We start from the raw sequence: 23,072 nt of genomic DNA, 5'->3' as shown, positions 1-23,072 counted from the left end.
ATTGTGCCGGTTAAGTAATGTAACGCAGCAGTCGACACGGGTTTGCCGGTTTGCTTCACTCAATTCGTGAGGTCACCTTTCAAGTTTAATAATCTTCCGAATTTGCTTCAAGTGGATTAAAATAGTTTTATCACTAACATCGAAGCCTGAAGCTAACTCGGACGTGGTTTGCGATGGTTCCGCTTTCAGAATAGCCTTCAATTCTTCATTATCAACTAGGGTCTCCGGCCGTCCACGAGGCTTGTTCTGCAGGTCGAAATTCAGAACGAAAACGTTGGAACCAAAACCGCACTGTGTTTTCTTTTGCGACACGACCGCCATACACATCATTAACCCTTAGAGCCGTTTCCGCAGCACTGGTGCCACGGTGGAACTCGTACTCGTAAATAACGCGATATTTCAAGTTTTCCATTTTGTAAACTGAGTGACGCAAACAGAAAAATCAGAAGGAAAAAAAAAACAAAGAAATGACTGTTAACGAAACACAAATACATGTACTGTACATATTACAGCTGTATAAATTTGAATTTGGAATTCCTAACCTAAGAGGATAAATTTGTGATTAAAGTGGCCAGTACAACAAAACACCAATATATTAACCTAGCATGTCTATAAAAAAGTACAATATCTAAATCCAACTAATCTCGTTTGCTAGTCTTGATTCTTCTTGCTCCTTCCCAAATGCCATTTTAATTGGTGTCGGCGATTATGTCACAAAATATCATAAAAGCTAAACGTCCATTCGTGTAAACAATCACTTAATCTTAGCACTAGTAATCATAAAGTTTTAGCGCTAAATCGATAGTTGGGTGCGTCACTTAAAATTTCAGGCTACGGGAAGCGAGTTCCCGCCACTGGACTACGCGCCACACCCGATAACGTCACCTATACTTTATATCACCCTGTTTTCGCAAAACGGACGCAGTTTGGGGCGATGTTCGCGCGCAAAATGTCGCCACAATATATTATTTTCATTGTTCTCATTTCTTTGGCGTGCGCGAAAAGTTTGGGAAGTTACGGCCGCGGAAAATCTTCGCATACTTACCCTCACTCCACTGGGCACTCCGGCTCCAACGTGTTTCATAGTCAAACTACTTATCAGACTAATCGTGGTCACTTTTATCCAGACTCGCCCGGCCTCTCCGGCTCTGGGAATAAGCAGTATGGACATCAAACGACAAACGTTCAACAAAAGACTTACCACTCGCATACATCCAAAACCGAAGTGCACCACCACTATCATTACAACCCTCCCCCTCATATAACTTATGGATCCCAGTCGTTCCCAGTGTACCACGGCTCTCCTCCAATCTACGTCTATCAATACAGAGACTCGGGAAGCAGGTTTGACACCTTGCTCACCGGTCTTGCTTTGTACAATCTTGGAAAAATGTCTGCGCATAACCACCACTACGACGACCGTCGCTACGAGACCCGGCCGGATGAAATTTGCAAGCTGGGAATCCGTAAATCTAACGGTGATTATGAAGAGACTCGAGTTAATTGCCAGCTAATGAGCAGTTTTATTTGGGAAACGGATACTGCCAATAACCACGTACCAAAAACAACAAATACTGTTACTACGTCTGTCATGAACCAGACAATTACCAACATCAATGGATCGGTGAGTTCGGTAACTACCACGAATACTACGGTGGTGGATGCTTTATCCGCCAAAGGGCCTTCTATCCAGGTAACGCCGGGAATGACGTGCTACCTCATACGGACCGCAAGAGACTTTACGGGAATGAAGAAAACTGTGGATTGTGCTATTCTGCAAACCTACGCGATGAGTTCTATGAGTAGGAATGGATCGGAGCGATTGACGCCACTTTTGAAATTATTCGTCATAGGTCACTCCGTAGTTTTTATTTTATTATATTAAATATTTATAATTGCCTCCCTACATAAATTACGACTTGAATATATCAACAATAATAAAACTAAATAAGACATTGTTCTTGTTAATCGAGATATATATTTTCCATTTAAAAAATGTAACAAGTTTCTTATGTTGTATACTATTTATTAATTAATTTATTTTATATTGAAATGTGTAAAATAAGTGTGACCACATAAGGCGCTTGTCAATCAATAGATGTAAATTACTGTATCGATTTTATCAATGATTCATTTTTATGATTTCCTCTTACAACTACATCTTACATCTATCTCCTGTATATTGTTCTCCAGACACACTGGCGCCATGACATTCGTTCCTCCCCTTGTGATAAACAGATCAATAAAACTTGATACAATGCCAACAGCCGAGACGCGTGACTAGCTGACAGATGAAATTGAATTGAATCGATAGTTTTATAACGAAGCGGGGCCGAATACGACTGCCTAAAAAGGAGTGTTATGTTTTTAGGGTTCATTGAAATTAGAATAATCTTCATCACTGCTGAATGCGTAGCTGATTTAGATGTATGGCATATCGTGAAATTTGTATTCAAAGACAATTTAAATGCTAGTATATTTATGGTATTTATGAAACTATATACTAATACACTAATACAAGATACAGATAATATCTTAAATACTTCCTACACGAGAGAAGGCAAGCGTGGCGCGAATTCGCCAGAGGATTGATAAGTCCGCCGTTCGCCTTATAACTAATATGGTGCTACTGTAGTTAATTCGTGTGTGACGTTTCTATGTCTGCGCGTGTCAGCGGGTAATTAAGTACTCAACTAATTTTATTTTGAGATTACGCTAATGTGGGCTTGTCTGTTATAAATGTCATATAGGTTGTCAAAAAGGTTTTTGAAATTTTAGCAATACAAACCCATCGAACTATATAAATAGACCAACAAAAAAATATATTTGATTTTTTTTATTGTATGTCTTTACTGAAGTATATATATATACATATATGTATAGGTACGTTAAATATATAGGAATTGTATGAAATAAAATGCAATTATGACAATTCAATAATACATTTGTTGAGTAAACTTTGACTTTAGTATATACAAGATACATGCACGTATATAAAGTATATTTTAAAAGTCTGGGAAGCGGTCTTTAATTAACAATGTTTTAGTACATCACTTACCTTACCTTACCTTTATCACTATTTTCTGACATCGTAATATGACAAATAAACTAACCAATAGATAAATCTGTTTGATATTGGACAGTTAGCCCTATCTAACACTTGTGAAACACACTATCTATGCGATATGTAACAAGCCTTTATGTATAGGCTATCAAACAGATACTTCAGCAAGCAGTGAAACAGGTCCTTACTATTATATAATTACAATGCGACAAGAAATCACAAGTTTATTTAATGAGAGAACAGCTTGGGGAGGTTCTGCCAGCACTGGTGGTACTTTGGGTCCAGTTTCTGGCAGGTCTCCGCTCCCCACTTTGTGATCGCCATGCTCAATGAAGACTCGAACATAAACGCCTGAAAACATTACTTTTGAAGAGCAAATTAAAGAGAAAATTAATCCTCTGTTGGAAAAAGCAACATTTATTCATTGTCTATGACTTTTGTCTATATGTTTATGTCCCGCGTGCTCTCTCTCTCTCTTCCCCTCTTTTTCTGGACGAATACACGCATTTCATAACCTCCGGACCTTATATTACATCAGCGCTATTAAATGCAGTCCTAATATTATTTTCATTCATTAACACCCTCTTATTCATAAAAAGTCACAAGCTTGCTTGCTAAAGTAAGTTTTGTGTGTGACAAAATATATTTTAGTTCAAAGTATACCGTAACTTTTTCATGAATAACAGGGTAAGTAAATAAATAGAGAAACGACCTTTAGACCTTTAGCTGTGTAATAAAAATTGAACAAGACAAACTTTGCAAGTCCAAGGATTTCGCATTTTTGGTTGAATAAAATAATCATATTTTGTACAGTACATTATCTTCAAGGAAAAGTAGTTTTCTCTTTCTTTCTCTCATCTAAGCGTATTGGTTTCTTTCCCAGCCATAAATTGTAAGAGTTCTGGGTCTGCTTCCTTACTTTTTCTTCTCAACTATGCACGGTTTATCTTTCTTATCGACATCAAGCCAACACCATCGAATCGAAAAGAAAAGTTTTGGAATCTATGTAATGTTTTTCTGTGCCGGTTCCAGTCATTATTAACCACTAATTAAAAACTAGTTGGTTTAGGTATCAATTCTATAAGTCACGATTATAAATGATCCTTAAATCGAACCTAGGATCAGACCCATGAATACCTGTGTCCCCTCAGCAATCTTCTCAGGCTTGAGGTCGGCAGCGGAGGCGCCGGTGAAGCACTGGAGGTCGGGGCCGTGGGGGGTCATCATGGAGTGCAGCGAGGCCCCGCCCGGCAGGAACCCGCCCGCTTTCGCCTCGTACGACCCCAAGATCAGGCCCATGAACTCGCTCATGCAATTCCCTGAAGTTTAAATTCATTTATTAATTTATTTATTAGATATAGAAGTCATGTCAGCAACTTCGTATGTACCTATACAGGTATGTTGTGTCGTGACGCTCTGTATAACCTGTACCCGCGTAATCCGCGTAGGGGGATTAGAACAGACTAAATAACCAAGTAGTTTGTATACTTTGATCCAGTATAAACTCCGTTTTTTCTTACAAGACTTGTTAATAATATTATCATGTCTTTATTATTTTACAACAATATACAGTAAAATAGACTTTAGGAAATTATTCTCGTGTGTAAATATTTTACCTACTTTACAATGTGTAAGTTTGAACGAATATTTGATTTATATATTCAACAATAAGTACTGTGAAAATTGTTTCAATGTTAGGACTTTTGAAAACGGAGTATAGAACCTGTATTACATACTGTGATAGTAGGGAGGTCTGAAGGTGTGTTCCTGCACGGACCACCTGGGCGGGAAGATGACGAAGTCAGCGATGGCAGTCCCGGGCTTCGTTGACGGACACGTCAGCACCGTGAAGATGGACGGATCCTTGGGAAACAGGGTGCATTTCATCAATTACTCTTTATTATACTTCATCTTTGCGTGTCAAAAGCAAATCTATAAACACTGATATAAATCTATAAACACACATTTTGTGAAAGTGTGTTTGCCCTTCTGTCACGGCAATGTGGTTTTTTGGGTAGCAATAGTTGCAAGGATGGATAGTGACAGACTACTTTTCGAAAGTGGTAATAAAGTAGTGAGCCTATTAGCCTATACTTCTAAACAAGTCCTAGTGTACGGAATAGGAACGCCTCAAACTGAGATCGCCTCTAGTCCGTGCTGTCTCTATTCAGTACACGGCTTACGGCCTGTTTCACCACTTTCTGATAAAATATCTGATTATAAAGTTTACTGGTGTGTACGCGCTAACTTGTCACTGGATGCGGTAAGTAGTTGTAAAAGTTATGTCAGATGCCTTTAACGGACTTAAATAAAATCTGACAACAGTGTTAGCATTTAACACACTTGAAAAAAAAAGTGTATCGAAAAATAAAATAAAAATAAAGTATCTTACACAGTGGTCAAAGGACACGGAGTTGATGACCATAAAGTTGGCCAGGTCGTACTTGTAAGGCGCGTAGTTCCCGTGCCACGCCACCACGTCGAACGGGGAATGATTCTGCTCCGCCTCGAATAGCGCGCCCTGGTATTTGTTCAGGATCTTGAAGCCTGCCGCCAAAGTTATGAGCAGTTATTAAAATGTTGTTTTTATAGCATTTCGAGAATTTCCGAGAATATTTGCAGAGAACAAGTTTAAGACTATTATGACTTGAATTATGTGTTTCAGAAGAAATAAGTAACATAAACTGGAACGTCAGTATGTTCCAGTTTATATAATGATATACCAGTGTATATTGAGTGAAAATTTAATACCTTACGGCATCGCTAGGTCATAGTGGGTAATGTTATAAAATACTAAGGGCTTGTTTCACCGCTTGCTGATAAATTTGTATAACATCAACAGCGTTAAAAATTATGTTTCACAAGAGTAGGACAGTGCAGCTGGCCAATCACTTCGGGCAGATTTAACTAACATGTTAGTTTATCGATCATATTACATTATGATATTTTACCAGAAAGTAGGGAAGAAAGAGTAATGAAGATTTTTTTACCGGGTATTTCTTGGTCAATATAGTACGCAGTCGGAGTCAAGAAGTCCCTGGGGTTGGCGAGGCCATTCGCACCGATTGGACCCAGGTCCGGGAGAGTGAAGTGACCTCCGAACACCTCCAAGATGTATCCTCTGTTAATATCATACATTGCAGTTTTAAGTCTTCATTGTGAACAAATCTTTAACACGATATTAGCAACAAAGCAAAGACAAGATTGATGCAAGTAAAAATATGTAATGAAATAGATTTTTGTGTAGATTATTTTGTTGAATATTAAGAAGCATAAGTCTATGGAGTGTTCACTTTATTGTCATTTTAGCAACCGTGTTGTCAGTAAAAAAGCTCTGTTATAAAATGGTACTCAAGAGCGCAGTGACTCATAAATGTTACATGTTTAACACCTGTATGTTGGCTATAAAACGAACGTGTGAGCGCTATGATAACTCAGTCTTAGTTGTGGTGCCGTACTGTGCGGTCGTGTTCCTTTGTGATTATAAGTGACGGTTGATGTGTGGTTGATTGTGTTGGTTCGTTATTTCTCTGTGATTATAAGTGAAAGTGACTGCGTGTGGCCAGTGAGAGAACACTTGAGGTGTAAGCATAGACGAAGATCTGTGATTATTCGTGAAGCGGCTGTATGGTCAGTAAGTTACTTTATGTACATTCTTTTATGATGACTATCTGTCTGAGTAGACAGTTGTTAAGGAAAAATTGTTGTTAGTTAGCACGGTGCGCGGTGGGACGTCAACAGTAGTTAGGAGACTGGTTGTGACATGTATGTAAGATACTGTAGTATCTTATGGGGTGGGGTAACAAAAGTTACTGGATTACCTGGAAGGACCTTCTACAGCCACGGCGAACCTTATGCCGAGTTGGATGACAGCAATCTCGTTGGGCGCCACCTCCATTACACCGAATTCTGTCGTGATTTTCAGCTTACCCTGTTGGGGCACTGGAAAATTCATTTTGAAATGTCACTATTTTTTGCTCAGCAGGCAAGACAAATATATTCAGACAACTTAGGTTCTTTTTAGCTTATTTCATATAATATTAGCGGCACGCCCCGGCTTGGCTTATATTAGTGAAAACCGTACAAAAAACCAGTTCGGAATGTTATTTGAATGTAATTTGATGACAAGTATCTCACCAATAAGGAAATCTCCATCGCTGCTATAGAAGGCAGACTTGTCCATGGAGGTGTTACACAGGTAGACATGTATGGCGATACCGCATCTTACTTTAGGGTCCCCCGCGCCGCACACGGTGTGCAGACCACCGACGAAATCCACTGGAGACGACGGAAGTTCGAATGGAAGCCAACGGGACTGAAATTTATTTATTCACTCACAAAGAATAATATTTAGTCATATAAATATAAATGAGCAAACCTGACGGGATTTCAGCGCACATCCAGATTATACATTCACTATCACAAGTTAAAGGTTCGAATCATACTCGTGCCACACGAGTTTGTATTTGTATAGCTAGTAGATTTCATAGGCCACCAATTGCAATTGAGAAAATTTTAATAATCGGCCGACTATAGTGTGCGTCACATACAATACTAGACTGATTAGAAAACAGATAATATTGCAGTGGCAAGTAGCCCTTTGGAACGATCGGTACATTTTTCTTATAAATAAACTTCAAAAAAAGGGATTCCACTTGTGTCTTTGAAACTCACTGGATAAGGTGTTCGGTGTAACAAAAATCACAGTATTTTGTTTCGAAGACACACCACTTTTCGAAGTTTTAACATCTTACCTGATTTGGGTCTGGTTCTTGTTCTTCCCAGTTGTGGGTCAGATACTTGGTAACCGAGGCCCGTTTAAATGGCTTGTGAACCACTGAAGGTCGAATCCTGAAACCAAATTTTATAATTGTAGAGCAAATACTTAATCCCTCCAACAGTTTATATCGTTGGATATTCCAATGTAAAGCAATGTGAGGCTTCGCTCCCGTTGGAATTTTATGATAAAATATAGCCTATAATCTTGGATAATGTACCTTTAATAGTTAAAGAATTTTTGAAATCGCGTCGGTAGTTTCGGAGATTAACCGCCTCAAACATACATACTCACAAACGCTTACCTCTATATAAAGGACCTAATAATAATAGTATACTTGTTGAAATAAAGTATTGTCTCTATTCAATAAATTTATTAAGATTTATTTCGATAAGTTCGATATATATGGCCTACCATTACACCTAAAAATAAAACCTATGCATTAATCCTAATTGTACGTCTCCCTCGGACATATCCAGTGCCCCATCTAGTGTTTCGCCCCGTCTCTAGTACTTATTGCCTACTGACCTGTAAAGCCAAGACCTCTTGTTCTCATTTCTAGGCGCGGTGAAGGCAGTCCCCGACAGCTGTTCAGCGTACAGCCCGTAGGGACAGCGTTGGGGGCTGTTCTGACCGACCGGCAGTGCTCCCGGCCTCCGCGGGTCCTCGGACGAGAACTCAGAGCCGAAGCCGCGTAAATACTGAAAAATCGTCATATCATCAGCTGTTACAAAGCTAACCTAGCCTACCTATATATGTTTGACCCCGGGTCATTAACTATATATATTCCAAATTCTATCAAAATCGGCTCAGTGGTCTCCGTGTAAGCGGTATAAAATTATAATGGATAACAAAAGATATGCAATGTACGGTGATGGGGTAAACATACTTAGTTCACCACTTCCGATTCTCAGTGCATACAAATAGGTGCTCGTTTCGCGTATCACTGTTTCTGTTTAATGTTTAATTTCTGTTAGATTTATCAATGTACCAGTTTCACTTAGACAGAAAAATTTATACACTTTGCATTGATAAGTTTTATCGCTGTTTAAAAATGATATAAAAATTCTAGCCACTAAAAAATGTGTGTAAAAACTATACTATATTTTCAAAGTTTAACAAAGTGTCCCACTAACAACAACAAAGTGTCGCACTAAAAAATATTAATAATTAATTATATAAGTAATCGTAATTAAACATACCTTTAAATCTCCCATTATTCCTTCGAGACTGGTTTCTACGACCACATCCAGCAATCTGAGCGCGAACGGAATTATCTAGAGATGTTTACCAGCGGCTATGCAAATGTAGCAGGTTTACAGATAAACAGAAACGTGTTGGAGACTTGTTGTGTGGACTGTGGTTCGAGTAGATACAGACATCAGCATGTAGCACAACATTATTATCATATACATGAATAAGCCCCTATAAAATATAGGACGTACTTTCTATACCCATGTTGGGTTATTGGAAATACTTTGTATTTCCAATAACCCAACATGGGTATAGAAAGAAAGAAAAAATATTTTAAAAAACCAAAAATATTAAAAAAAAACCATGAACATTGGTAAATATTTGGTTTTAAAAAAGCCGTAGAGTTAACAGGAGCAACATAATTTCTAATCTTCAGAATATAAAATATATTTAATATTTAAAAAAGTTTACTTCCTTTTATGTCACAGTCGACTGGTTAAAATAGTAGTTTTAAGCATTATTATTTTTATTCAAATATTTTATCCTAATATAATATAAATTCATCATAAAAATAGTCAAGAAAGCATTAACTTTTATATTTAATTATCATTTTATGATATACCTATTACATATTTTATGACATAATTTAGGAACAAGTTATAGTTATTTTTCTATAAAATCGATTTTACAAGTTACACCATCTTGTGCAATATTAATCAAATGTAAGAGTATCAAATACCCGGCCAGCACGACAAAATGTAGCCCCGCTGCTTATAAGATGATATGTTTTAGATAAAGCAAATTGTAACTATATAGATTTGAACAACACTAAAGCAAATTGTACCAAGGAAATTACCTGTAGAAATAGGGTCACCATCTACTAAGCATTAACACACATTGTGAAATTGCATGTAAATAACCTGTTAAATAAAAATAAATTATTAGCATTTATTACTTCGATAGAGGCCTGCGATCCAGTATGCTAATCAGGCGATGTGTTTGTCTGTTTACCGTCAATCGGAATCCCGTTCTATGGCATTTCATCATTTATATCGTATTCCATATCATTTTAACTACTTTTACTAACATTTTGTTTATAGGTTGTAGTAAAAGTCAAATATCCGATTTTTGGCTGGAAAAATATTTTTTTCAAAGTCCACGCTGCGAACTCAAGACCGTGCGAAGTGGAGGAGGAAAAGTAGGTAAGCGGAACTCTGATTACGACGCACTATGGCAATGGAAGACACTGGGAAAGCTTGAATGTGACGACTCGTTTCAAATAGCGTTTTCATATTGGGTTTAAGATGAGCCTCATTGCTCCTTCTATGTCAAAATCGACGAAAATACACAATGAATCGCAACATCGTTAGACATATTGAGGGTTTATTACATTTGTAGTGTTTTTTTGCCAAAAAAGACAAATATAGGTAATTAATAATTTGTAATAAGCATCATGTATTTTTCAGCAACTGATTAAACAAGATGTTAAAAGTATACAGGATTTTTATAACTATAACAAAACAATGAATGTACTTCCGCAAAGATTTATTTATACGTTTCATAACAATAATATCAAGCAAGTACATTGGAACGATCTATATTATATAAAGGTATTTGAGATCTGTTATTTATTGATATTAGGATTATGTATTGATATTTGTAGTTACGCTACTGTGATCGACGAAGAGTGTCGTATCAAAATAACTTTTTGATCACTACGTGATGACAATCCTAAGTTTTCATTTGTAACTTAAAAAATAAGTTCAAAAATGAATCAATTTCTAGACTACATCTGTCATACACGTTGAGTGCTGCCAATTCATGATGCATACGTTTTCCTAAGAACAAAAACACGCTGCGTATATTTTAAGCACTCAAAGTGTACAATTTCAGCACTCAAAATGTACAATTTCAGTACTCAAAGTGTACAATTTCAGCACTCAAAGTGTACAACATCTTTGGAGCTTTTTAATATCGTATACGATCCAAAATAAATGTTGTAATGACACTCGTTCGTCAACAAATGGAGCAAGGGTCGATATAAGTTACAAAATTAGAACGTAGAATAAATCCAAAAAGTGAGTGTACATTTTACAGTGACGTAAACACTATTATTGTTCTTATTTAATACTAAACAGCGAATCGAAACGAAGGGTATTGTCTTTCGAGTACGATAATTTTAACACTAAACAATTTCGATTAAACATCTTAATAGCCAATAAAATGCGAAAATAAAATGTCACTTGATTCGGCAATCACATCGATGGAGTAAATATATTTTTTCAAATTCATATCAAAATGGAAGCAGTGAAGGTGGAATATTTGATTTTTTTTTATGATAATGAAAACATTCTAATTTATCCAGATCATGTATTGCAAAGGAAATTGAATCTAAGTACTTATTTTGACATATATAGAAACCAGTTTCCAAACAAAATTTCACTGCGTCCTTAAAAAACAAAATTATTGCAAAAACATCGATATAATACATATTCGCCGACAAATAGGTAAACTCTTAGATAAACGCAACATAACGTATAATATTATGCTAGAACATCGCTATTATATTATGCAACAAGTCTGTACCCGATCACAGAACAGGCGCGGTACGTACACAGCAAGCCGTCATTCGTGGTACGTCGTTTGGACATACAGATATACAGATTAACAAATGCACCGACCATGGAAATAATAAATCTTATTTCTATGTGTAAAATGATAAGGTTCTTGCCAGTAAGTTATATTCAAACTACGTACCATGAAATCCCATTTCTTAATGATACCAAAACAATTATTTCATTAAAAATACAATAGGCCGTCGAAAAAATAAAAAATAAATGTACGATTACACCCTGATACAACAAAATAAAAAAATAGCTAAAGTAAATATTTGAGTACAATCAAACAACTTAAGAAAAGGTTAACATATATGATAAACACTGAGATACCGAAAGTTGTTATAATTATTCTAAATCTAACGACATACAAAGTTAACAACATATACGCAAAAAATACATGCGAAAACGATGTTGTGCACAATGTTGTTAATTTTGGCTGATTTTCTATGCCTATTCTAAATATACATTAATATCACACGGCCCATACAGCGGCCTACACATATGCAATGATATCATACATTGATATTTGGTAACAGCAAAATTAATACAAATACAACCTTGTAAATAAAACAATATTAAGATAAAGCGCCAAAGATCACTAGAATATATTAAATAAAAATAAAATTAGTCACAATCATTTGATCAATCTTTGGATAAAAAACAAAACGAAACCATTGTAATTAGCTTTAAAAATTTAAAGCTAGTAAAGGCTCGTAACAAAATTTATCAAATTGAAAAATCTACTAACAGCCTTATACTTAAATCGTAACCATTATCGTGCTGTTGCAAGCTATAATGGACGTTAAATCGTAAGCAGCAAATTGCTTTAAAAGCTTGTTCGTATCTACACAAGAAAGCAGTTACGACTACTGGATAAGGCCTAAAATTTGTGATAAACAAATCAGCCTTATTCTGTGAAACTTGGGATTTTTTATTGACATTTTCTTCCATATTTCACATTTTAATTGAAAATTTCAACACTTTTTGACAATATAAATCAACAAACGTTAATGTTAAAACAACTATGAATTTTCAATACAAAACGTGAAAAAGGTGTTTAACAAATCAAGTTTCAGAATAGCGCCATCTTTGAAAACATTAGCTGTCTCTGTCCCATAAAATACATTATAAAAAAATATACAAGGGCACTACAGCATTACTATAAGACGATACAAATATAGAATGATAAATATAATTCATTTCTTCAACACTGCCAGAAATAAATAGTTTAATAAGCATTTAAAAAGATTTTTTAATTATTATCCATACATCATAGATTCTGGCAATGTTATTTAATACTTACATAATGATTATTGGAAAATTGGATATTAATATAATCTTAATATTAAATAGTAATATTTCATGTTGTAGGGCTACGAGTGTAAGGAGTTGCGATAGATGTAATTAATAAGCAAAATTCGAGTATTATCTAAGGAGTTACTAAACTACGAGTGATTTCGAAGTAACTACTTACAACATCCTTGATTCTACGTAACTAAATTAAAATACAAATTTAACATAACTTGTGCTTTGTCACCCGCTTTCGTTTACAAGAAGGGAATAGATTTTAGATAATTTAAATACGTCAAGTTATATGATATTCATACTGTACATACATAAGGGCAAGATCTTACGACCGAATATTTTAAAGCAGTGAATACGTCCTTAAATCTCTTGCTGTCTTGTCTTGCTAGACTATTATTCGGACCACAGGATATCGTAACAAAATTGTCTTATATTATTTCAACTAGTCTAGACAGAGACGACAACAGACTTAAAGATGATCATACTTAATAATTCCAATGTCGGCCGCATTGGCTAAGATTGGCATAGGTATTAGCTGCCATCGAATACAAATATAACTGGGACTACTTTAAGAATATTTTAAATGATACGAAAAATTATGCAAATTTTTCGAACTCTCCTTGACCTCAAAAATATCTTTCGGCTAAATTCGGCTAAAATATCCCAAAAATACAAGTTAAAACTACTTAAATACCCAACAACATTATTATTAACATTGTATGGAATGTACAATTTTTATTCTTAATTTTAGTCACGTTCTAAGTACAGTGCACTTAACTCGCGTGTAGAGGAGATATATATTTTAGAAAGTGTGATTTTTAAATTTCATACAATTAAAAATAATACAGTTGGGTGTATGTATTGGACAATTCTACTAATACTTTAGGTCGTATTAAAGTCATTAAAAATATTCAATATAAGGCTACAAAGAATATGGAGGAATTAACCATTGAGATAAGATTTGTTATTAATATTTATAATGACTTAAATGTAATGCAACACTACAACATTAATTCTCCTTATTATTTGAACATCCCTTCAAAATTGTATTATTAATATATTTTATAAACAAAGTTTGTGACCATGTTTCAATGAACATTGAAATCAAACATTCAACCAAGTAAATATTCATATAATCAAATGTTACAGCAAAATGAGTACTATTATGTTTAAATTACGGTTGAAGATAACAATGACAGTGGTAAGAAATAAGCTGTCAAAATGCGAATTTGGTTTTTATGACCTAGCAAATACAATTCAAACACGCTAACATCAAATCATACGCCCAAACATTTTTGCCTCATCAGCTAAAGAGTCTGTTCAAATAATAACATAATACATTCAAAGACACCCCATACAATAAAGTTTGATAATATTGTATACTACACCTACAGGGAAATGGTGTCTACCTCATGTCTACTAGTCAAGGAATTATGCAAAATGAATCGCTTTTTGTTTATCAATACAGAGCTTATTAAACAGCAAGTTTTTCCAAATATTCTCAGTATATAGAATGTAACAACTTCAAAATGAAAATTATTGTGAAACACTTTCTACTTTCTACACGGAGATCGGTCAATTTGTTCGGTATATACAGCAAAAATAAATTTGTAATTATTTACGATAGATTGAAAAATCGATCCAAAGATAGATAGGTATGCTTTGTTTAATCCAAACCTACTGTGTCAATTTGGCTGGAATTTTAAGTGTTCCACAACAATCTATTTCATAACACATCGATATTTTGCGCTTGTTTCTTAGTGGACATGAGGCTTGAATGTAAAGGTTTTACTTCAATGTCGTGTAAAGTTAGTTTTTCTTACGAGTTATTATGTAAACAATTGTATCTTTTTATAGCAATATAAAAGACTTTTACAAAATCACTGTCGTGGTTATACGTTTTAATTATAGATGCATTTTAATTATAGATAAGGTAAGTTTTTCGTGGAACTTTTAATAAAATTGATCAAAAAGTGCTGTGAAGATTGTTTACATGTTAGGCCTCGTAAGAAAAAACTTACTTTAGTGAGCAGTATTGTATAGTTACTGTTGAGCCGGCAGCATATGCATCCATGCGGCCTCGTATTTGGAGTGCGCAGTGCTGCACGCGGACTTACTCGCTTCCACTACGCTCAGCGGAAATGGATCGCACTGCAAAATTACCAAAATTGAAATATATGGTATATAAAGTTAAATAAAGAATTTTGAATTTGAATGAAACCGGGAAAACGCAAAATGGGAAAGTGAGATGCAGGTTTCCATTCCATTTCTCAGTATAGAGTCTATTCGAAGTGAGACACTGAGCGAACCAACCACGTTGCGGTGTGGTTGTCGTTGCGTCACAACGGCGCACTTTGATTGGTTAGCTGCACCCCACAGCAAATCGATTTGATGGTGAGATGTAAATAGCGAAGTCTCACTTCGCACACGATGAGAGAGAGAGAGGGGAGAGAGGGGAGAGAAAGAGAGAGAATACGAACAGTATGCAGGCTGTAGGCCCTCTCGACGGCCGCAATGAACCGCTCGAGCTCGGCGCTGCTCGCGAACACCAGCGCGAGCCCCGCGCCGCGCTCGCGAGCTTCGCACACGCTCCACTCCTGAAATATATCATTATCATTACATATTACATTGTATAAAACAAGTCACTAAATTAAATAGTATAAAACATATTGATCTAACAGTCAGTTTATCTGAATATGATATTTTATCAGGACATTATAAAACAGACACTATTTTTTGTTTATATTTCATTATATTAGGATTGCTTTTTAACGGCGAATTGCTTGAAAACATATGATGTTAATATAATAAACTAACCAGACAACACCAATTCTCGTCCGTGTCGGGTATTTTGAACGCAGTCAGGTTTTTGATGGAGCCACAAGCCAGGATTTCGACGTCTGTCCTCATTTCCTCCACATATTCTGTAAACAAATAATTTATATTACTATATTTCTCTGTAACTTTCTCTCGTGTGAGAGTTTTCCTAGTTGAAGCGTTTCATTCAACGTTTAAGAACAACTTTTTAGTCGGTGGAGTTGTTGCATCTCTCTCTATTTTCAACCATCGTTTTCACCTCTCTGTACGACACCGCTTAAGTAACTTGTAAAGCAGTAGGTAAACATAAATTAGATGCTGTAATATTGATTTGTTTGCTGTAATTGATTATTGCTATACATATATGATAATTATCGACAAAATAACTAGCTGCGCCCCGGGGCTTCGCTCCCGTGGGAATTTCGGGACAAAAAGTACCCTATGTCCTTCTCCGTACTTCAAACGATATGTATGCAAAATTTCAAGAAGATTGGTTGAGCGGTTGGAAAGTGTGAAGAGGTAACAAACAAACTTACTTTCGCATTTATAATATTAGTTAGAAAGTTACGCTCGTTCCACGTTATATCCAAGATTCTTTCAAAATAGAGACAAAATTCTAAAATAAAAGATCAACTTTGAGCACATCGACAATGTGATTTACGGAAAGAGAAAAAAACAAACGATAATTAGTCTCATGAAATAGGGGCAAATATGGAATGAATGAAAATCTGATGACGAATATCTCTGATATCTGCATCCGTATCTCAATTTATTTGCACTTTCGTTTGCGCTCGAAAAATTACAAATATATTATGACTCAAGTGAAATGGTCATGGCATGTTGATATAGCAAACGAAAGTTGAAGTTTCGAATGTATTAAAAACATGAGATTCGCCGAAATTAGAAAGCAAAATTATGTTGATTAATTAGAGTGGAAATATTATCACTGTAACTAATCAAAATATTATTTTTATTTCACGAGATAAATTACTAGTGTATGAATAGGTTTAACATTTTGTTTTGCTATGTGGATGTTTGTATTTTGTTATTGAATTAATGTTTTATCAACACACCCATTGAAGGGTATTGGCCATTCCTTAACTCATTAGTAAACAATTATTTAATACTTATGAATATAGTTCGATAGCAATTATTTTATATAGTGGAAAAACAATAGTGATATATTATGATTACATTGATTTATTGAAAATGCTTGTTTACCTAGGATAATCTGTCTCATATGTCTCGCACATATATCTGGTGGTCCAGTGGTTAAGGCTGTCCGCACGTGACAGTAAAGATCCAGGTTCGAATCCTACTCGTGCCACATGAGTTGTATACCAATCTTCATGTATAGTAATTTACATTGACTATCACTTGCTTCTGGTACACTTCGAGAGGAGCGAGTTTAAGTTCACTACGCCACGTCCAGCGTGTCAGAGACGCTGACGACTTAGTGTGATGAAATCATATTGTAACTTGAGTAGCTCCATTTCTTTTAACTAGAAATCTATCTCACCTCTAAGCAGAGTGTCAGACCCTCTCTCCTTGAGATAGGGCGCCGCTCCGTGCACAAACGCCACGTCCAGCGTGTCACGGACGCTGATCACTTCGTGTGACGTCACTAGCACGGTACATGCGGCGGGTACCCCGCCAGACAGGGGGTCTACTTTCTTGGCACCGTCTTTTTCTTCCAACGCCTGGGGATTAACTTTTACGTCAGAACATATAGAATTCGAAATAAAGTTAAATGTTCCAATGTTCGATAAATTAAAAAAATAACTGGTGAAGGTCATTGTAAATGTGATTTTATTACTGTATGTAAATTAATAATAATGACATGTCAGGATCACACAATGGACACAACTAAGGCAAAAATTTGTTAATAAATCTTCGTCAATCAAATTACTATTAGCCGTATGGAATGGGATGTGCAGACCAGGAAATAATAACAATATAGCTGAGCCTAGAGATACGAAAAATCACATATTGCTGGCTTTTTGGTGGGTTGTTGATGTTGGCACCGACTACCCCGTAAGGTATATGATATAGTACCTGAGCAGCATGTAAGAGCAAGGATTGCAACCACGACGAGGCTGTAGGATCATCCGGAGCAGCCAGCAGTAGTCTCGTGGACTCCATCGCGATCTCGAAGCAGTGGGGTCTACGGGACGCGTCCACGTGTCGCCGGACGCCGAGCGCCGACCGCAGCGCTATGCTGTTGGGGAGGGGGCTGCCGTCGGCCGGGTGGGGGCCCCAGTGGAGGACGCCGGCCCTACATCACAGTATTGGGATTTTTGTAAACTCTTTTATTAAGCTAGTTAATATTGACTAGGTTTTTTTTACATCAACCACACTGACAACGTCAGACAATGTGGGCAAATCTCACAGATTGAGCTAGCCCCAAAGTAAATTCGAGACTTGTGTTATGGGATACTACCTCAACGATAATACTATATTTTATAACAAATACATATATATAAGAAGATAAACATCCAAGACCCAGGCCATTAGGAAAAGATCATGTTCCATTATGACCCGACCTGGGATCGAACCAGGGACCACTATTCAGAGGCAAGTACTTTACACTAGGCTACCGAAGTCGTCAATGACCTGATGTCGTCATGATACCAGAGTTAGTTGCTATTTAAGTAAATCATGTGTGTTTCTTGTTTCAAAAAGAGTTATTGTAATGATGTTACATTGGCTTTCAGCTAAAGAACTCTGCGCTAAACGTTCGAAACAATAAGTTACAATTTGCACCACTCGATAGTTTATCAAGAAAATATTAATCTTCAGTATTATCCTTGCAACACATAGTTTACCAAAAACATAATGTTCAATATTATGCTAGCTCAAACATTTAAAACTATTAATATAAGTGGTAAGTTATATAACTTAAATATTTGTATTCAGTCTATTTTTCTCTCTATAACACCACAAGTCATCACCTGAGTAAGAAGTAGCATGGCTCGAAGCGTCTACTCTTGTCGGTCCTACACATCAGGTATCCCTCTAGAGGCGGGGCGAAGGCACCGGGCGCCTCGATCAGGCGGTCGCCGGCGTCGCCGGAGCACGCGCGACCGTAGAACAGAATCTGGGGTACCTGATTACAACATTTTAAATTTGATTAAAAACCTACAATAGCAACGATCAAGAAAATTATAGAATAAAACAACTGCAACCAAATGAGATAGATTTCCATACAACTTCCCGGCCCAATCAAGCTAATCGTATACAAAATGGAAGATGTCAGCGCTATGTCCCGTATCTTCTTATATATTTCTAATACGCACATCTCTTTCTTGTATGAGCAAAATGAAAGTTATGATGTAAAAATTAATAAAATTAAAAAAAGAAGACAAAAAATTTGAACTTGGTAAAATATCATTGTCTATTGATATAAACAATAATGTTATCATAATACCTTTATTATTGTTATAACTACTGAATAATATATCACACATGAATATAGATAAATTTGAATGTGAAAATGATAAACACCAATATACATCTGTTTTTGTCATACACAAGACAGATAATGGACTCGTAGTTTCTGTTATTACAATATCAAAGTTAATAATAATAATAAAAATATTCGTAACTAGAAAATATGAATATTTATTTATTTACTAAAACAAATTTCTTATCGAACATGTTATTTACTCATATTCAGATTTTATTCAAGATGTCTAAAGGCCTTTGCCATGAATTACCTACATCTATCTATCTCTCTATTGAATTTTGGCCGATCGAATTTGTAAATAACGTCTTGTAAATGACTAGAGATTAAATGAGTTTCGCATGTGGGACCCGAAAGATTAAAGGGTAATTTCCCAATTATCACCCATTTTGTTTTCTATTCAAACATGAAACAAGTGATGACTGTTTTAACCTAGACTCAGATTTTAACTCCATTATCCGTCATCACTAGTCACAGAACACGCGACATACCCGGCTCTCGTGCCGCTGGCGGGCCACAGCGGCCGCCAGCTGGCGGTGCTGCAGCGGCAGCGTGGCGGGCGGCCGCGATATCCGCAGCGGAGAATTCCGCGCGCTCCACTCCAGAGAGGAAGCCAGTCTGGATCCGAGCGAAGCCTCGGCAGTTACTACAGAACAGGCTATGTTACCGGCCACGTCTACTATTTGAATATATTGGCCGTCAGGACCCACCTGTAGGAAAATGTTATAATAGTAATACTGAGTTTGTTACATAATGAATGACTTGCTTTAACAAATATCAAAAATACATTTAACAACGTAAATAAAACTTACAGCTATAGCATCCAGTTCATTGTGTGGGAGGCGACATAACATATCATATTCTGTGCCATTGTGTCTCACACTTGCCACATACAGAGCATAGTCTGTGATGAAAACCAGCAAGGGTGACCATGAACCATCTTCCATATTATATGGTGATTGTACTTTCATCATCTGAAATAAATTATCTTATTAGTTAATGAAATAATTTGTCATTTTGTTTTCATACAGTTAGAAAGATGAATTAATGTAAAATTACCCTGTGTAATGTTTCATTGGGGTATGGGAAAATCTGGAGCCTCAACTTTTCATTACACTCCATAGCCACATTATCTTCGAAACTATCAAAATATGATGGCTCATCAGCAGTGAGAAGACGCACAGATAACCTCTTGTTCTCTATCACCTCCTTATCTATAAGCCGGGACATTCTAGCTGCCGAGTAATGGAATGTATCTGACACATCTTTAAATGGGTAAATAATCCTTGGGAAATGCTTCTCCATCCTGAGTTTGAATTGAAAGAATTTGTTGTTTTTTATTTTCAATTCCAAGTCCTTTCTCTGACTAACATTTTTCAGATATCTATTCAGCATTGCAGACTTGTTTGACTGGAGTTTATTGTTTGCAGGACTATCGAAAAAGTCATCATTGAAATCATCAGCACCTCTCAAAGTGGAATTATCTGTGTTAGAGCAGTTGTCACTGTTATTAGCTGGGGCCGGCTCCTCATTAAGTTTCTGTATTGAGGATGACAATTTTCTGCTATATCTATTTACATTTTGTTTTTTTGGTGATGACAAATGTTTTGGAATTCCATTTTTCTGCTCAGTTTCATCTTGAATATTCTTGTTGAACTGCCGTTTAGGGGTTGAGGTCCTACTTGAAGTTTCAACATCAGATTTATTTGTATTCAGATCATTCTTGCTTGAACTTGGTACTAACTCCTTTACAGGGGTTGATTCCGGTATTGGTACAAAAGTTTCTTTAGGTGCATCAAAGGCAGTTTGAAATGTGTCATGTACATAACTGTAGGAAACACCTTTATGCTCATAAACAGTACTTTCACAGTTCACAACATATTTTGTAATAGGTGGCAAGGCATCCGGTTTGTTTGAGCTCTTCTTGTCTAGTTGGTTCTTCATATTCAATGTAAGTTTGTGACGAGGGGACCCCTCCTTCGGTGTTCTATCTCCACTCACAGAATTTTTTGACGGTGCTGCTACCTCCTTTGATTGTTCAGGGAGTAAAGGCTGGCCATTTAGGTTTATTTCTACAAAGTCATCCTCATCATCTATTTGGAATCCTGAATCCAGACTCTTTGATAGTTTCTTATTTTGATTCACATCACATGGCAATGCTTCAACAACATTGTTAATTTCTAAACTTGTTTCTGGCAGTCCTTTTTGTGGTGCAAAATTAAAATCAAAACTTTTGTAGAAACTCTTCAAAGAACCTATGATGTTGTTTGTGTCTAATAAATTCAACACTTTCTTATTTTGTTTTCTTTCTTCTACTACATTGGTACTAATGTAACGTTTTTTCTTTAGAACTGATTTGACTGTATTAGGACTCTGGGATACTTCTAAAGGTTTCTTTTTGCGATCGTGAGGTTGATCAATATCAGCCTCAGAGAAATAAGTCTTTCTCATAAATGGTACATGGCTCTTATTTTCAAACCCATCACATGAATATGATTTCTGTGCTTTGTCACACTTTCTTCGTAGAAGGGTATTTTCAGTTTTGTTAGAATTGGAGTGTGAAGATGATGAATCGCTGGAAGATGTTTCCGAGTCACAGCTAAAATTAGAGTCTGAACTATTTGAATCACATCCATAGAGTTTCCCAGTTGGCCTACTTTCATTATTATTATCTTTGTCAGTGTTATCTTGGATATCTCCATCCTGACAGTACTCAAAAATGCCACTTCTATCATTTTTAGAATCTCCATATGTAAGAATATCAGACATAGTCTGTTGAGCAACATCAGCTGCAAACTTGGGAGTCTGATCTCCGGAAGCACACCATGAAAACCTATCTGTCATAATATTCTTTTGTCTAAACTTATCACAGTATGAGCTGTCTGGACCATATGATACAAATCCACGCTCAATATGTATGTTGTCAGTTTTTGTGTTGTTAAGTATATCTTCATGGAATGACACTCTCTTTTTCTGTGAACTTGGCCCACTTTGTGATTTCTTACGACATCTACGTCTATAAACTATATCCTCAGACAATGATTTCTTCGGTTCACTTGTCCTCAAGGCAGGCTTTTTTACTTCCTCACTTGTGACCTTTTCACTTTCTAATGCCTTTAAAACTACATCTGGCAAGTTTTCATACATGCTTGACTTTTTGCTTGTTTCAACTAGTAGCTCAGGAACTATGTCATCGGGAATTCCAATGTTTGAATTGTCAATGTCGCTACGAGTCATAACACTGCTTGTGGTACTTCTAATCATATCATGAGAACAAGATGTTGGTGCATCATACTGACTATCACAAGCTAATTCCTCAGCCCCTACGAGACTGTGCGACATGAGTGCTTGGCTCGTCGCTTCCGAGGCTTCACTATCTAAACATTGTACTCCACTGTCTCCTGGTGTATCAGCCAAACTGCTGGTTGTGCTAGAAATCAAGTGAGAGCTGCCCTGTAAACATAATTCCGTTGGTTTTCCAGCTCCATCTAAATTTTCCATATTCGCGTATTGCTGAGTATCTTCAACGACGTTTTTCACTGCTGTCGCAACAACAGTGTCGTCAGTTTTGTGACGACGTTTGCTTTTATCGATCTCATTGCCTTTTTCACTAGCCTTGTCTACAGACATGGCGAATTGTAACACTGCAGTACGACCTGATATTTATTTATTAGATATCAATATGAAACTCGTTCAAATTTAGCTAACAAACGTGTCCATTGATTCTTTTATTTATATTAATCACGTAAAATACAACACTGAAATACGAAGAAGACACAGCAGCCATCTTTAAGATTTTGACTGACAATATAATATTTGACATAATTTCCAAAG

At 36.2% G+C, this 23,072-nt stretch overlaps 3 protein-coding genes across 4 annotated transcripts; 1 reads left to right on the top strand and 2 right to left on the bottom strand.

Moving 5' to 3' along the window:
* The first annotated feature begins 529 nt into the window (after positions 1-529).
* LOC128675628 (uncharacterized) lies at positions 530-4,645 on the top strand. The gene has a single exon (XM_053755151.2). The coding sequence runs from the start codon at positions 935-937 to the stop codon at positions 1,883-1,885; it is 951 nt and encodes a 316-aa protein (XP_053611126.1). The 5' UTR covers positions 530-934; the 3' UTR covers positions 1,886-4,645.
* On the bottom strand, positions 2,463-9,202 carry hgo (homogentisate 1,2-dioxygenase). 2 transcript variants are annotated; one of them, XM_053755148.1, is made up of 10 exons: positions 9,044-9,202; positions 8,370-8,542; positions 7,819-7,915; positions 7,202-7,379; positions 6,886-7,006; positions 6,055-6,185; positions 5,457-5,611; positions 4,801-4,927; positions 4,202-4,383; positions 2,463-3,415 (listed from the first exon to the last, which is right to left on the bottom strand). In XM_053755148.1, exons 1-10 carry the CDS (start codon positions 9,056-9,058, stop codon positions 3,293-3,295), a joined length of 1,302 nt encoding a protein of 433 aa, XP_053611123.1. In that variant the 5' UTR covers positions 9,059-9,202; the 3' UTR covers positions 2,463-3,292. The 2 variants fall into 2 exon arrangements, with proteins under 2 accessions (XP_053611123.1, XP_053611124.1); XM_053755149.1 differs by lacking the exon at positions 9,044-9,202 and having other exon boundaries at positions 8,370-8,557.
* A 1,361-nt stretch (positions 9,203-10,563) lies between these two features.
* Positions 10,564-23,055, bottom strand: prd1 (pruning defect 1). The gene is made up of 9 exons (XM_053755147.1): positions 20,298-23,055; positions 20,051-20,212; positions 19,730-19,948; positions 18,727-18,881; positions 17,831-18,050; positions 17,295-17,475; positions 15,776-15,882; positions 15,439-15,555; positions 10,564-15,109 (listed from the first exon to the last, which is right to left on the bottom strand). Exons 1-9 carry the CDS (start codon positions 22,866-22,868, stop codon positions 15,002-15,004), a joined length of 3,840 nt encoding a protein of 1,279 aa, XP_053611122.1. The 5' UTR covers positions 22,869-23,055; the 3' UTR covers positions 10,564-15,001.
* Positions 23,056-23,072: the final 17 nt, after the last annotated feature.

This window comes from Plodia interpunctella, chromosome 14 (genome assembly GCF_027563975.2).
Source record: "Plodia interpunctella isolate USDA-ARS_2022_Savannah chromosome 14, ilPloInte3.2, whole genome shotgun sequence".
Classification (NCBI taxonomy): Eukaryota; Metazoa; Arthropoda; class Insecta; order Lepidoptera; family Pyralidae; genus Plodia; species Plodia interpunctella.
This window is presented reverse-complemented; position numbering and strand designations above follow the sequence as displayed.